The following is a 14,134-nucleotide window of genomic DNA, read 5'->3' on the forward strand; positions in this document are numbered from 1 at the left end:
AATTACCTATAGACACAAAGTAGTCCCTATTCTTTAAATAGGATTCAAACCACTTTAGTACTGAGCCAGAAAGACCAACCCAGTTTTCCAATCGGTCAAGCAATATGTCATGGTCTACCGTATCAAATGCAGCACTGAGATCAAGTAATACTAAGACTGAAATTTTGCCACTATCTGTGTTTAAGTGGATGTCATTAAAGACTTTAACAAGAGCTGTCTCAGTGCTGTGGTGTGGTCGAAAACCTGACTGGAAGGCATCAAAACTGTTGTTTAGTGATAAGAAAAGGTTTAGTTGTTGAAAAAACACTTTTTCTATGATTTTACTTAAAAATGGAAGGTTTGATATTGGCCTATAGTTGCTCATTAGTGTCATGTCTAGATTGTTCTTTTTTAGGAGTGGCTTGATGACTGCCGTTTTCAGGGCCTGTGGGAAGATACCTGAGAGCAGAGATGTGTTTACAATCTGTAGAAGATCAGAAGCCAAACAATTCGAAACATTTTTGAAAACATCCGTTGGTAGAATATTAAGGCAACAGGAGGAGGTTTTCAGATGTTGTATTATGTCCTCCAGGTTTTTAAGGTTGATCGTATGAAATTGTGTCATGTTGGAATTTGTTTTGCGTGCACACTGTGACAACACATATCCTGTACTTGATATGGAAGCACTGACTGTTTGTCTAATTTTCTGAATTTTGTCTGTGAAGAAGGAGGCAAAGTCATTGCAAGCCTTGGTAGACAACAGTTCAGATGCTACTGGTACTGGAGGGTTTGTTAATCTATCAACAGTAGCAAACAAAGCACGTGAATTATTATTGTTTGTGGCAATAATGTCAGAGAAAAAGGACCGCCTTGCATTCCTTAGTTCCATATTATAAATGCAGTTTTGACCTTAGTGGGAGCAATAGCATCAATAACATTCGTAATTTTAACGTTGAAATTATCTACAAGCTCAGTGACTGAGGCCCCAGTGAGAGTGGGTGTAGACAAGAAAAGCTGAACGAATGATTCAATGGTGTTTTCAGTGATATACCGTTTTCTGATTAATTTTGTTTGAGCACTTTTGGACACAGAGATAGTGCCGTTAAAGAAAACACAGGAATGATCAGAGAGAGCAACATCAGTCACCACAACCTTGGAAATGTTCAGACCCTTGGAGATAATCAAGTCAAGAGTGTGCCCCTTATTGTGCGTGGGCTGTGTCACATGCTGAGTCAGTCCATAGCTCTCAAAAACACAACGTAGTTCTTTGGTCCCTCGGTCCTGGGGTTTGTCAACATGAATGTTGAAATCACCAGCAATAATTACACGGTCAAAGTTAATACAGATTATAGACAACAGTTCAGTAAAGTCGGAGGGGAGGATCTTAGCTGAAGAGCCACATATTCAAAAGAAGCAAAATTTCCGTAAGATATTTGCGTACATGGGAATGAGACATTAAACAAAATGGCGACTCCACCTCCTTTCTTATTCACTCTATTCTCACTCATAAAACTGAAGTTAGGGGGGGCTGACTCAATGAGAACAGCAGCACTGTTATTATGGTCCAACCAGGTTTCAGTTAAAAACATAAAATCAAGATTGTGGTTGATAATAAAATCATTGATTAAAAATGATTTTCCTGCCAAAAACCTAACGTTTAGTAGTGCTAGTGTTAGTGTTTCATTTTTTGGGACAGACTGTGGCTGACGAGGAATGGATGCTAAATTTGCAAAGTTTGCAGTTCCGTGCTTATTCACCATTCTTTTTCTATTACCTATCACAACATAAATTGTGGAAGAATCTAATACGTAGGGCCCAGGCTTGTCTTGGAAAAAGTCATGAGTGCTACTAGGCATGCAGCCTGGACCCGGCCCATATCAGTTAATGCTTGCTGCATTTTGCACACAAGCATCCTTATCAGTTTGGGGAGAAGGAATTAACTGCCGTCCTTGAGGGGGCAGAGGTGCCTGGCGTTTTACGATGGGAGAAGGAAGGGGGGCATACTTGGTTCCAGCATTTACCAGCTGCTTCATCTGGTCAGTGAACTCCAACATGGGGATGGGGGAAAGAGGGAGAGCGACGTATCCTTAAAGAGGTCCTCAAAGCTTTCGTGGTTGTCAAAGGGGTTTGAGGAGTGTTGGACGGGTGAGAAGGGGGGTTGAGATTTCTCATCTCCGCTCTGTGGTCTCCCATGGTCAAATCTTTGCTCAGGTGGGGGCTGTGGTGGCCCACTGCCGCACTTTGTTGTGTCTTCCTCTTGTTTTGGTTCATCTTGTCTCGTGTCCTTGGCCAAGGGAGCAGATGTGTGGTGCAGAAAGTAAAGTAGGCTAGAGGTGAACAGCTTTACTCCTGGCTTGTTAAGGAATAGTCCATCTGCTTTAAAAAGATGTCTGCAGCCACAGAAAATGTTAAAATTGTCAATGAACTGCATAGAATGGTTGTTGGTACATGCAGTTGAAAGCCATCTGTTCAGTGCCAACAGTCTGCCGAAACTCTCAGCTCCTCCTCTGACTGGCGGTATAGGGCCACTGACAAACACCTTTACGTTTAGGGAGCTGATTGTGTTCAGCAGATTCATAAAGTCACGTTTCAGCACTTCAGACTTTTGCTTTACAACATCATTTGACCCTATATGCAGTATAATGTTCTTCACAGTTGGGTGTGCTGCTACGATATCTGGGATTCTTTGGGCCAAGTCAGACACCATGTCTTTGGGAGAACAGAGTATTTTGGTGTTTTTACTGCTTTTTATATCTTTCACAGCAGAGTCACCCATAATCAGAGAATAAGCAGAGGAGCAAATCTGTTCTTCACCTGCACACTCAGTTGTTGGGGAGGCATTTTGTTGCTGATTTTCCCTTTTGCAGCTGTCCACGACTGTGTCCTACTAAGTACAGGGGTTGAAGAGGCGCTCTGCCTGGGTGGTAATGCAGGCCAGCCGGTCATATCACAAATCTCAGGGCCATGTGTCCTGCCCGTTAGTCGTCCTCCCATTTCCCAGGAAAATGATTTACTCTTAGGCTTTGCACCAAAAGAGTTCCAGGGAGGACTACCACTTGTTGATTTATTATCCGTTCCACAGCCCTCCTGTTTCTTTGTGGTCTTGCTGGTGCTAGTTAGCTGTGTGTTAGCATGCTTTTGTCCATTGTTTTGGGTCACTGGTAAAGTGGTGTCATTTCCACATGATCCGTTCACTTCCATATTTACTTCTAACCGGTAAATTTTGGTTTCCAGAACTGCAATCTTCTGAAGGAGTTTGTAGTAGTCCTCTATGGAGAAGGGTGGCATCTTGCTGCTAATTAGCTTTAGCTACAGTCACTTTAGGACAGGCTTGAGCTATTGGTAGGCCACGCTCACGCAGAAAAATGTTCAAATATGACAATAGCCTACTATGTCTACAAAAAATGTATAGTCCAGTGATTTATAAGTATCCAAGAGCCGTTGTTCATAGTTTCTCTCAGAGGAAAAGCAAGATTATCAGCAGAAATATGCAAGCAGAAGCAGGAGCAAGCAATAGAGTGTCTGCACTGTAAGAAGCAGGAAGCTTAAAGTACAGTTTAAAGTGAGACCTCTCTCACCTGGTTGACATGGTCCAGTTTAGGACATGGTCTTCCACCGTTGTAGGGCTTTTCTCTGAGCCACTTGGAGCGAACTTTGACCCCACTGCCGCAGGACTTGCTGCAGCGCGACCAGTTGGACCACTCACTCAGTTTGCAGTCAGACGGACAGGGGATGATGCAAGCCTCCTCAATGTACCCTGTAACCAATCACATAATAACAAACTAACATATCCAAACATAATAACAACCAACTTTCTTATGCCAATCGGAAACTTTTCTCAGGCATGAAAGCATTCTCGCTATTTCTCCCTGGTGGTGACTCCAGATTTACCCATGTAGTGCTTTCCCTGACTCCTTCAATAAACAAATCCAACATCACTAATCTACTAACTAAAAAGCAAGAAGAAACATCCATCTGCAAAAAGGAGCAAACATTCATCATGTCACTCCCACAATACTCTCTAGCATTAGAGAAGCAATCAAAGACTCCTAAATCTGAGAGAAAGCAAGCAGCAGTACCAACTCCAGTCCAGTATCTTTTAACAGCTACAGCCAGATACCATCAAGCAGCCCCATACTGGGAGCAAAGCTTTGACTCACGACAAGACGGAATTCTCAATGAGCAAACAGACACGCTCATTCCCCCAGTGCTTTGATGTGTTCTACATTTTCCAAGGCTAAGGTGCAGAATGCGACAGCACTGTGACTCTTAATTCCCTTTTCTCCCTGTGTTGGAATATACTGTGGAATCTTAATACAACTGACACAAAGTGGCCTGACAGATTTGGGCTGCTGGCAGCTAATACATCCCTAAGTTCCCCTTATTGATTTTTGAATTTACACTGGAGTTTGGATAAAAGGACGCACTGATAACTGACACTGAGCTGGGTCAAATGTGATCAGTATAAGAGGCTGATTGATCCGAAATATTTGAAGATTGCTCACTGAAAAACAAACAAAAAAGGAAACTTTATTCTTATTTGTCGCGTAAAATTGACAGGACAATGCAGTGAAATTCAATTACTGAATTTATCCAATCATAAGTATTAGGAGCAGTGGACAGCTATAGATCGACACTTTGACATGATGTCAGACAACTGCCAATCTTGTAGTTGAGGGGTCGACCACTCTGCTTCCGAGCCAAAGTCTCCGAAGAACAAGCGTGATCCATTTCAGTGAGTTAAAATTAAAAAGTCATTCTCTTCTGCATAGAGACCCCGGCATGACTAAAAATAAGATCATTGTGGAGACAGTTTGCAGTATAAAGCTGTGTCCTATTTTAGGCTTCATCTCCTCTGAAGTCAACATTTTCAGATACGTTAGATCCAAAAATAGCTTGATTGTCTGTGCCTTCCACAACAACCCATATTAGCCTTACAAAGTAGACACATAATTTTCTAATCCGTCATCTCTATTTTTTATACAATTCTATTTTAGTCTGTTTGTTGAGGTTAGGCCAAGATTGTGGTCCTGGTTAAAGAAATCAAAGTTGAGTGTTGGAAGGAGAAAGGGTGACAACCAAGATCCCCATATTATCATCCCTGTAAGGCTTTGTGGTGGTATTAGCTATTCTTTAAAGGTCCTATGACATGCTGGTTTTTGGATGCTTTTATATAGACCTTAGTGGTCCCCTAATACTGTATCTGAAGTCTCTTTTATATAGACCTCAGTGGTCCCCTAATACTGTATCTGAAGTCTCTTTTATATAGACCTCAGTGGTCCCCTAATACTGTATCTGAAGTCTCTTTTATATAGACCTTAGTGGTCCCCTAATACTGTATCTGAAGTCTCTTTTATATAGACCTTAGTGGTCCCCTAATACTGTATCTGAAGTCTCTTTTATATAGACCTTAGTGGTCCCCTAATACTGTATCTGAAGTCTCTTTTATATAGACCTTAGTGGTCCTCTAATACTGTATCTGAAGTCTCTTTTATATAGACCTTAGTGGTCCCCCCTTACTGTATCTGAAGTCTCTATTATATAGGCCTTAGTGGTCCCCTAATACTGTATCTGAAGTCTCTTTTACATAGGCCTTAGTGGTCCCCTAATACTGTATCTGAAGTCTCTTTTATATAGACCTTAGTGGTTCCCTAATACTAATACCTAATATATAGGGTGGGGGTGCTGCCTTGACCAACTGGCACTTTGCCCATTTGCAATCCATGATGTCTCTCTCTCTCTGTCTCATGGGCGGGCCAAATTCTCTGGACGGGCAAAGCAGAGAAAGGGGGCGGGGGGGTAACCTTTCCCCTTATGACATCATAAAGGGAACATTCCAGATTTTCTCAAAGGCAGAGCAGGATACCCAGGGCTCGGTTTACACCTATCGCCATTTCTAACCACTGGGGGACCATAGGCAGGCTGGGGGAACTCATATTAATGTTACCAAACCTCATAAAGTGACATTTTCATGCCATGGGACCTTTAAGAACAGACAGTACTCTTACAACCACAAGTGGCTAGTCTGAAAATGTAGACATAGGTTGTTTTAGACATCTGAACAAACAACAAAATGCTGTTGATTTCACACCAGTCTCATTACATCCCAATCGGTTGTCAAGAACAACAAGGTTGGTCCTATCCAAAAGTTTCTCCAAAATAAGAAAATGCATTTAGAGAACACAACAGGTGCATCTTTTGTGGCCTTCTGTATGTCAAAATACATGGCACACTGGTCAGTTGCCATTGGGCAATCCTTATTTATTTATTACTTATTTACGGATGATGCAAAATCTAATTAATCTACGCCATAGGTACGTGTAGATCCGGACCCTACAGTGTACTCCATGTCGTAGCCTGACATGAACTTCTCAAAAAATGTAAATACACGTTGTGGCACTGCAGACCCAACAACTGTGATTGCTCTGCTTGGCTTAGTTGCGTTGCATTTCCCCCTACTCATTCCTGGGTTGTCCTTCTCCATACACATAATGAAATCAAGGAGAGGGTTTTCGACCGTGGTCAGAAAGCACAGGGGAGACACTTTGTTTCTCCCTCTACGCCTCTGGAGCCGTTACTTGCGCCGAAGCTAATCCCCCTAACTCTCTCACTCGCTCTACCACACACTCCCCAAGCATACACACGTACCGGCTCTGCTATTCTCTTAAAGAGATACACTAGAACGATACCAACGCACAATTATAAACCTCAGGCCACATTCGTAGGCTACAGCGTAAGCTCTGCGTAGAGCCCCCGCAGAACCATAAAGTTAGTGGGTAATTTGAGCATGGGAAACTCACCATGGCTGTTGCAGCGAGAGTTCTCCACTATGCGGTTGTCCTGGTCGTAGCACACCATGGCCTGGTAACGATATCCTTGGCCACACTCCTTGATGTCACCTTGGACCTTCATGCCCAGTTGACCCTCCATGCGACCGCCCTCAGGTAGCACACAGTCCGACCAGTTGCCCACAGGCTGGGCGTTGTATTTGTTACATGGGCAGTACTGGGTCTCACTCAGGGGATACATCTGGTTGTTTTTACACTGGTCACGCTTTTTGCTCTTCCCTGCAAAAAATAAACGTATTAACTACTTACATTTTTGCAAGTTATGATTATTGGTCCTAGTGCAAGACATGGAGCCCTGTGCTGTTACACTGAGGCTGCTTAGTGGCTGGCAGTAGAAGCCTGCTTGGATTGGGCAGTAACCTGGGGAACTGTAATAATCTTCATATAGAAAAGAACAGGTTTGTTTGGAGCCCTTTCAGTCAAATTGACAAATAGTATATATAAGAAGTTCTAATCCAAATCAGTTTTTCACATCCACTGATCTTACTCTTAAAGATTGATGTCAGCTTTAAATTAAAGTGTGTCACTCACCGACTAGCATCCTTTTGCGGGTCCTGACGCCCACACAATCAGCTGTGCAGGAGGAGAACTTGGACCAGCTGCTGAGTTGACAGTCTTCCTGGCAGGGCAGCTGGCAGAGTTGTGTGAGAAGTGGCATGGAGCTGGCAAACTTAAGACAAGCTTCAACGTCTGCCTGACCACCATCCTGCTTCCGGCATGAAACAGCTAAAGGGGAAAGGAGCAAATAGAGTTTCATGACTTCTCATTTTGTGGGTGGTGGTCAACTTCTATGTTGAGAAAGTGAGAGTCATCCATGTGTCGGAGGTAGATTGTTGAGTCTGACGCTCCATAATAACACTTTTTTTAACATTTAGAATGTATGTATTCAGTTTTATAGCTAATGAGAAATGTTCTCACTTTGAAAATTATGTTGGTTGTGTAAGATAGAATGTTAGCATGGATTGACAGAGCCAATCTTTTTTAAGCCCTTACAAGATAAGGAATATACCGTGGACCCATGTATGTCCCTTGGAATAATTTCATATGTATGTAAAAGAACACAAGAGAAATGCTTCTAAGTTTCTAATAGATTTGTTAGATTAGAACTTAATCTATAAAGTATTATAGATTTAAAAATGTTAATATTATTTATTGAACTAGGGAGCCTTTTGTAAAACCAAATTTCATGACTAGAACTTCAAGCAGTTATGACGGGGTCCAAGCCTCCCCCGACAACCCAGGGAGCACGCAAAAGCGGAACCCAAAGCGTAACAGTGGGGAGGCAAACATCAGGAACTATTGCGAGGTGTGAGCTGCAAGGTCTGTAGTACATTGCCATTGCCATCCATTTACATTGATTGAGTAAAAGGGCCAAAACCCATCTACATTGACTATAGCGCCCCCACTTCTCATTGCACTATAGCAGTGGTGGAAGAAGTATTCAAATACTTTATGTAAGTAAAAGTACCAATACAACCCAGTAAAATACCTAATTAGTGGTAAACGTCTGGTTTTTATAATGTTACTGAAGTACAAATATGTACATATTTTCAACATTTTTAAAAGTATCAAATTAAATCATTAGAAGTACTGTAAAAGATTGTATAATGCAGCCCCATGCCCCTTATGAGTATTATACCAGGGCTGCAACAATTATTTTCATAGTCAATTAATATGTTGATTATCTTCTCGATTAATCGATTAGTTGTTTGGTCTGTAAAATGTCAAAAAATGGTGAAAAATGTTGATCAGAAAGCCCAAGATGACATCCTCAAATGTTTTGTCCACAACTCAAAGATATTCAGTTTACTGTCACAGAGGAATGAATAAACTAGAACATATTCACATTTAAGAGAGAATATTGCCTTCTTTTTTTCGTAAAAAATTACTCAAACCGAATAAGCGATTATCAAAACAGTTGGTGATTAATTTAAAGAGACGCTATGCAGTTTTGGCCATTTCTTCGCTGTTTTCTGGCTTTTTGCTGGCAGGTTTCTCTATAGAGCTCCCCCTACAGCTTCAGAATAGATATTTGGCAGCTCCTATGTTTACTTGTGTCTGACTCCTCTCTTGGTCAGTCTGCCGTTTCCTCTTTCTCTGTTCCTCCGACAATGCTTTACTAGCTTTCTGCTTCTTTTTAGCCGGCTCAGCTGTGACAATAGTTTGAAAAACTCCATCACTACCTTGTTAGCCGGTTCCTGAATGGGCGTCTGTGTGCTGTGCCATGAAGCAATATGTTGCATCGCGAGACCTTACGATACTTCCTGACGCTGAGGCCAGCGGGTGGTTTTTACGTTTGATTACTGTTATCGATGCAATGTACATACAATACAATACAATACAACGGATCAGATCTTCACTCTCGCAAGGATCCTGGAGGGAGCCTGGTAGTATGCCCAACCAGTCTACATGTGCTTTGCGGATCTGGAGAAGCCGTATGACCGGGTCCCCCGGGAGATACAGTGGGAGGTGCTGCGGGAGTATGGGGTGAGGGGGCCCCTTCTCAGGGCCATCCAATCTCTGTACAACCAAAGCGAGAGCTGTGTCGAGACTCGTTCCAGGTGAGGGTTGGCCTCCGCCAGGGTTGCGCTTTGTCACCAATCCTGTTTGTAATATTTATGGACAGGATATCAAGGCGTAGTCGGGGTGGGGAGGGGTTGCAGTTCGGTGGGCTGGGGATCTCATCGCTGCTCTTTGCAGATGATGTGGTCCTGATGGCATCATCGGCCTGTGACCTTCAGCACTCACTGGATCGGTTCGCAGCCGAGTGTGAAGCGGTTGGGATGAGGATCAGCATAATAATAATAAAGCTCTAAATCTGAGGCCATGGTTCTCAGCAGGAAACCGATGGAGTGCCTACTCCAGGTAGGGAATGAGTCCTTACCCCAAGTGAAGGAGTTCAAGTACCTTGGGGTCTTGTTCGCGAGTGATGGGACAAAGGAGTGGGAGATTAGTCGGAGAATCAGCCAGAAGGCAAAGCTCTCGGTCTACCGGTCAGTTTTTGTTCCTACCCTCACCTTTGGTCATAAAGGCTGGGTCAAGACCGAAAGAACGAGATCCAGGGTACAAGCGGCTGAAATGGGTTTCCTCAGGAGGGTGGCTGGCGTCTCCCTTAGAGATAGGGTGAGAAGCTCAGTCATCCGTGAGGAGCTTGGAGTAGAGCCGCTGCTCCTTCGCATCGAAAGGAGCCAGTTGAGGTGGTTTGGGCATCTGGTAAGGATGCCCCCTGGGCGCCTCCCTAGGGAGGTGTTCCAGGCAGGTCCAGCCTCGGGGAAGACCCAGGACTAGGTGGAGGGATTCTATCTCCAACCTGGCCTGGGAATGCCTCGGGATCCCCCAGTCAGAGCTGGTTAATGTGGCTCAGGAAAGGGAAGTTTTGGATGGTTATCGATGCATGTATATGTAAGTAGCATTATATCCCTGGTAGCTGGGTTTAATTTGAAATATCTTGCTGGTTAGTTTTATGTGTAACAATGCATTGTATTTCATTCGCTCATCATAGGTTGTCTACACAAAATCTTAATCTGTAAAGTAAATAATTTTGTCAAATAATTGTATTGGAGAAAAAGTATATTTCCCGTATACATTGTACTGGTGTATAAGTATAAAGTAGTACATAAATCAAAGTACTCAAGTAACATAAAAGATCCTATAATTAGTAATTAAGTAATGTATTGAGTTACATTCCACCACTGCAGTCTATTAGTGGTCCACACACCTAAGTAAATCCAGCTGTGAATATGTGTGGTTGTCCAGTCCAACAGAATTTCAACCTTTCAACCCACAGACGTCCCTGGATCAATGTACATACAAGATGTAGAGGGTTCGCTAATGGTTTAAATGACCAATGGGAGATGTACTGTGGCATGTGCTAGTTCACATTGGCTTGGCTTGAGTCTTATGAGTGTGATAAACCGTTAGATGGCTAAACAAATGGCCTTACTCAAACTGCCATATGGTAAAGAAAACACAAGTGACAATATGATAACAATAAAAACACCAAGATCCAGTCATCATATACCCACAACATTTATCCCACATACAATCACACATTCATGGCAAATGCTTTATGCTGGCTATTGCCTTCCACACGTTGTATTGAGTGAGTGGGTGAATAGTAAGAGGCTCGTATTGAATTGTATCTCTCCAGCTCAGAGTATACTATTACAGGTAATGGTACATAATGACAAGAGCCTCCCGAGATGGAGGAGCAGGATGCTCATCATTGGAATCAGATAATGGCCTCTGTCTCTGAGACTTTAATAGGAGTCGGAGTGTGTGCACTGATAACAAGACAACTGTCTGCCTCACTTCTCCCTCAGGCCACAGGTAGTAGTGTTACACTCAGCAAGTCACCTTAAAGTAATAGTACATGTTTTGTTCTGAGATTCCCTACCCACCCTAGTTTATCGGTGTTGTTAAGTTGAGAAGGTGAGATTTTGAGACTGTTACGCTTAAACTGTAACATTCACATCCCTCCTTTCAGTCCCGTAATATTATCAGAAATTCAAGCTGTACGCAGCCCCCAGTTACTGCTTTGATGCCAACTTCCCTATTCCAGGCTCTTGCAAAGAGAGCATGTAGATGGAAGAATCAGATCAGTGGTCACAGATCCCCACGAAAACCACATCTCAGCTCTGTTTAATGCCTTTTTGGTTAAACTGTCCTTCCTGCCGTGTTTAACCACTGAGTTGTCCTCCTGTCTCAAAGTTGAAAATTAACCCTTTTTGGGTGTTTTTTTTAATGACCCTTTTTTCTACGTTTTTGTTAATTAGGAATTATTTTGATTAAAAGCTAAGATTAGAGGAATGTGTGTTGATGGATAATAACAGATATGTCAGAGTGTAGTCAGGATACTGTTTTGAAACCATTTCATTTTCTTTTTAAATGCTATAAAATTGAATTAAACACCCCCAATTCAATGAAAGTAGTGACCTGATCATTAATCTTACTTGAGAAGAACATTGTATGGAACCATTCATTTTATTATTGGGCAATTTAGTTGCAAGAAACCAATTTTTCTCATGTAGAAATGTTTTCACAAATTAGACAAACTTGGCCTGAGGACAACAGGAGGGTTAACTCATGTGTTCATATAGAAAAGTAAATAAGATGCAAAGGTTTATGTAATCTGTGTGTGTGTCTGTCCTCACCCCGAACCTGCAGGCCCGGTCCACAGGTCTCCTGAGCTCCGGGACTGTCCTGACGAACTGACCATGGAACCAGCTGGCATCGCCGCCACTTGTGGGTTTTCCACCTAAAAAAGAAGAGGTATAAGAATCAGAGAAGGGAGGGGTAGATAGTTGCTAGCTTTATTCCTTGGACCAAATAGAAAAAAACAATACAAGTTAAATGCCTTGCTAGGAAACCTTAGAAAATGCACTGTTCATAAGCATTGGCTTTAGCAAACAACACACTGATAATCTATTCTATTCTTAAAGCATTGCTGCTAGTAGGACAAACATTTAAAGTTCAGTCAGCCAACTCCATGTGGAATGGATTAGGCTAATATGTGAATGTAGAGTATGTAGAGAGTTGATATTTGGTGTCAAGGCTCTGATTTCATTACTCCCCACAAGGAAATGCCATGCAAAGCACTGCCGGCAGGTGGGAGTGACAATAATAAATTCCTCCCTACAGGAACATAGACTCAATGCATACAGGTCACAATCCATAAGCCAGGTCCATATGTAAAAGGGCACAAGAGTATGCCATGTGAGTATAGTGGTGGACTCAAATTAACTGCCTGAACTTACCCACAGGCTTCAATTGATTTAGACCCCAGGATAGCTAGATAAAAAAGTTCATGAGATCATGAAATTCAGTTTTTCATGATGGAACCATGTATTTATGTGAGAAATATCATGGCAATGCATCAATTAAAACAAGGGTCCATCCTCTGGAGACCATGTTTGCAGTGGACGCAATAGGAAAATGCCTCGTTGTTATGACTTGGGAGCCTTTACAAATTATTCCAAGATGGTTACCCACAGTGCTATCTAGAGTTTGGCGACACAACCTGAACCTGATAGGTCCCCCCGCAAATGAATAGGTTTTGCATTTGGTTCAGCCTGTTTTGTTTGCGGAAAACTCTGGTTCTGGTTTAGTTATTCTCAAATGTAATTTATACAATTATTTTCTTCTCATTTGAGGCCACACTTGCCGTGTGTTGCAAGTAGGCTACATGGCAATGCCCATGGGAAGAGATCAGTAATGATGAAGAAACGATGGTATTTCACTTGTCAGCATCGGTTAAGGCTGAAGACAAGTTTGATATTTAAAAAAACCTTGGGTTAGAAATTTGATCTCACCAGACCTCTCAAGCTGTTTGAGGCTATTTTATTATTGTTTAATAGTATCAAATCATAACAACAGTTATCTCCAGTGGCAAGTTACTTCCAAAATGTAATACATTATAGATTACTAGTTACTGTCATTTGAGAGTAATTAGTTATATTACAATATTACTGTCTCTGAATTGTAATGCGTTACACTACTTTTGCATTACTTTTGAGTTACTTTCACCAAAATAACAGCGGAACTTTGACTTGGCAGCTAGCTTGTGAATTTCACAACCGGATCAATAAAGTCTCCTCTTTATCCACTTTGATACATCAAAGATTATTCATAATATTTTGTATAATTAATATGGGTATGCAAAGTAACTAAAGCTACAAAACTAGACAAGTAAAACATACAATAGGCAAGTAGGAGAAAATGAAAATACTCAATTAAAAGTAGGCTACCTTACAGTTGTATTGAAGTACAGCATTGTTGTAAAATGTTTGTTTAAAGCACTTGAATAAGAAATTCATGTTGTTTAGTTTAAAACAGTCTAAAGGAAATGGCCAATAGTGTGATTAAAACTCACTATTTACATTATTTACAGTACTTGATTAACAGCTGATATGTGAAAAGCTCCACAACCTTATTTAACAGTAATTTAGTTTTACTGCGAATTGTCACAGGAAGTGCTTTTATTTTGAAGTAGCCTACACGGAAGTTGTCTGTTGTGTACTCTTTCTAGCTTGTGTTGAGATGAACGTGAGACCCTAGATGCAAACATGTCCGTCAAGTGAAGTTGATCACTTTCTTGTTTGTAAAACTGCAACATATTGAGCAGTAAATGGTCACAGTAAAAGACAAGCGTTTTTGGTCGACATTCGAAGCTCTTTTACTACAGGCATAGTTACTCTCCACGGCTGGTAAACTGCAATTATATTTACATGTAGCAAGCCTAAACATTAAACATTAATTTCTGACATGTTTAAATCTGTCAGCGGCTCGGACACACTGCTGTCCGCGCT

At 41.8% G+C, this 14,134-nt stretch overlaps 1 protein-coding gene across 1 annotated transcript in view; it reads right to left on the minus strand.

Annotated features, from left to right (window-relative positions):
- Nucleotides 1-14,134, minus strand: part of thsd7aa (thrombospondin, type I, domain containing 7Aa) — a 258,145-nt gene that overhangs the window by 80,539 nt on the left and 163,472 nt on the right. Inside the window, exons 12-15 of the mRNA XM_028597031.1 lie at nt 11,981-12,084; nt 7,359-7,553; nt 6,780-7,046; nt 3,558-3,736 (exon numbers count right to left, since the gene is read on the minus strand). Of these exons, the coding sequence (XP_028452832.1) occupies nt 3,558-3,736; nt 6,780-7,046; nt 7,359-7,553; nt 11,981-12,084 (745 nt within the window). The remainder of the gene's footprint in view (nt 1-3,557; nt 3,737-6,779; nt 7,047-7,358; nt 7,554-11,980; nt 12,085-14,134) is intronic.

The sequence above is a fragment of the Perca flavescens genome, chromosome 14 (genome assembly GCF_004354835.1).
Source record: "Perca flavescens isolate YP-PL-M2 chromosome 14, PFLA_1.0, whole genome shotgun sequence".
In the NCBI taxonomy this organism is placed as follows: domain Eukaryota; kingdom Metazoa; phylum Chordata; class Actinopteri; order Perciformes; family Percidae; genus Perca; species Perca flavescens.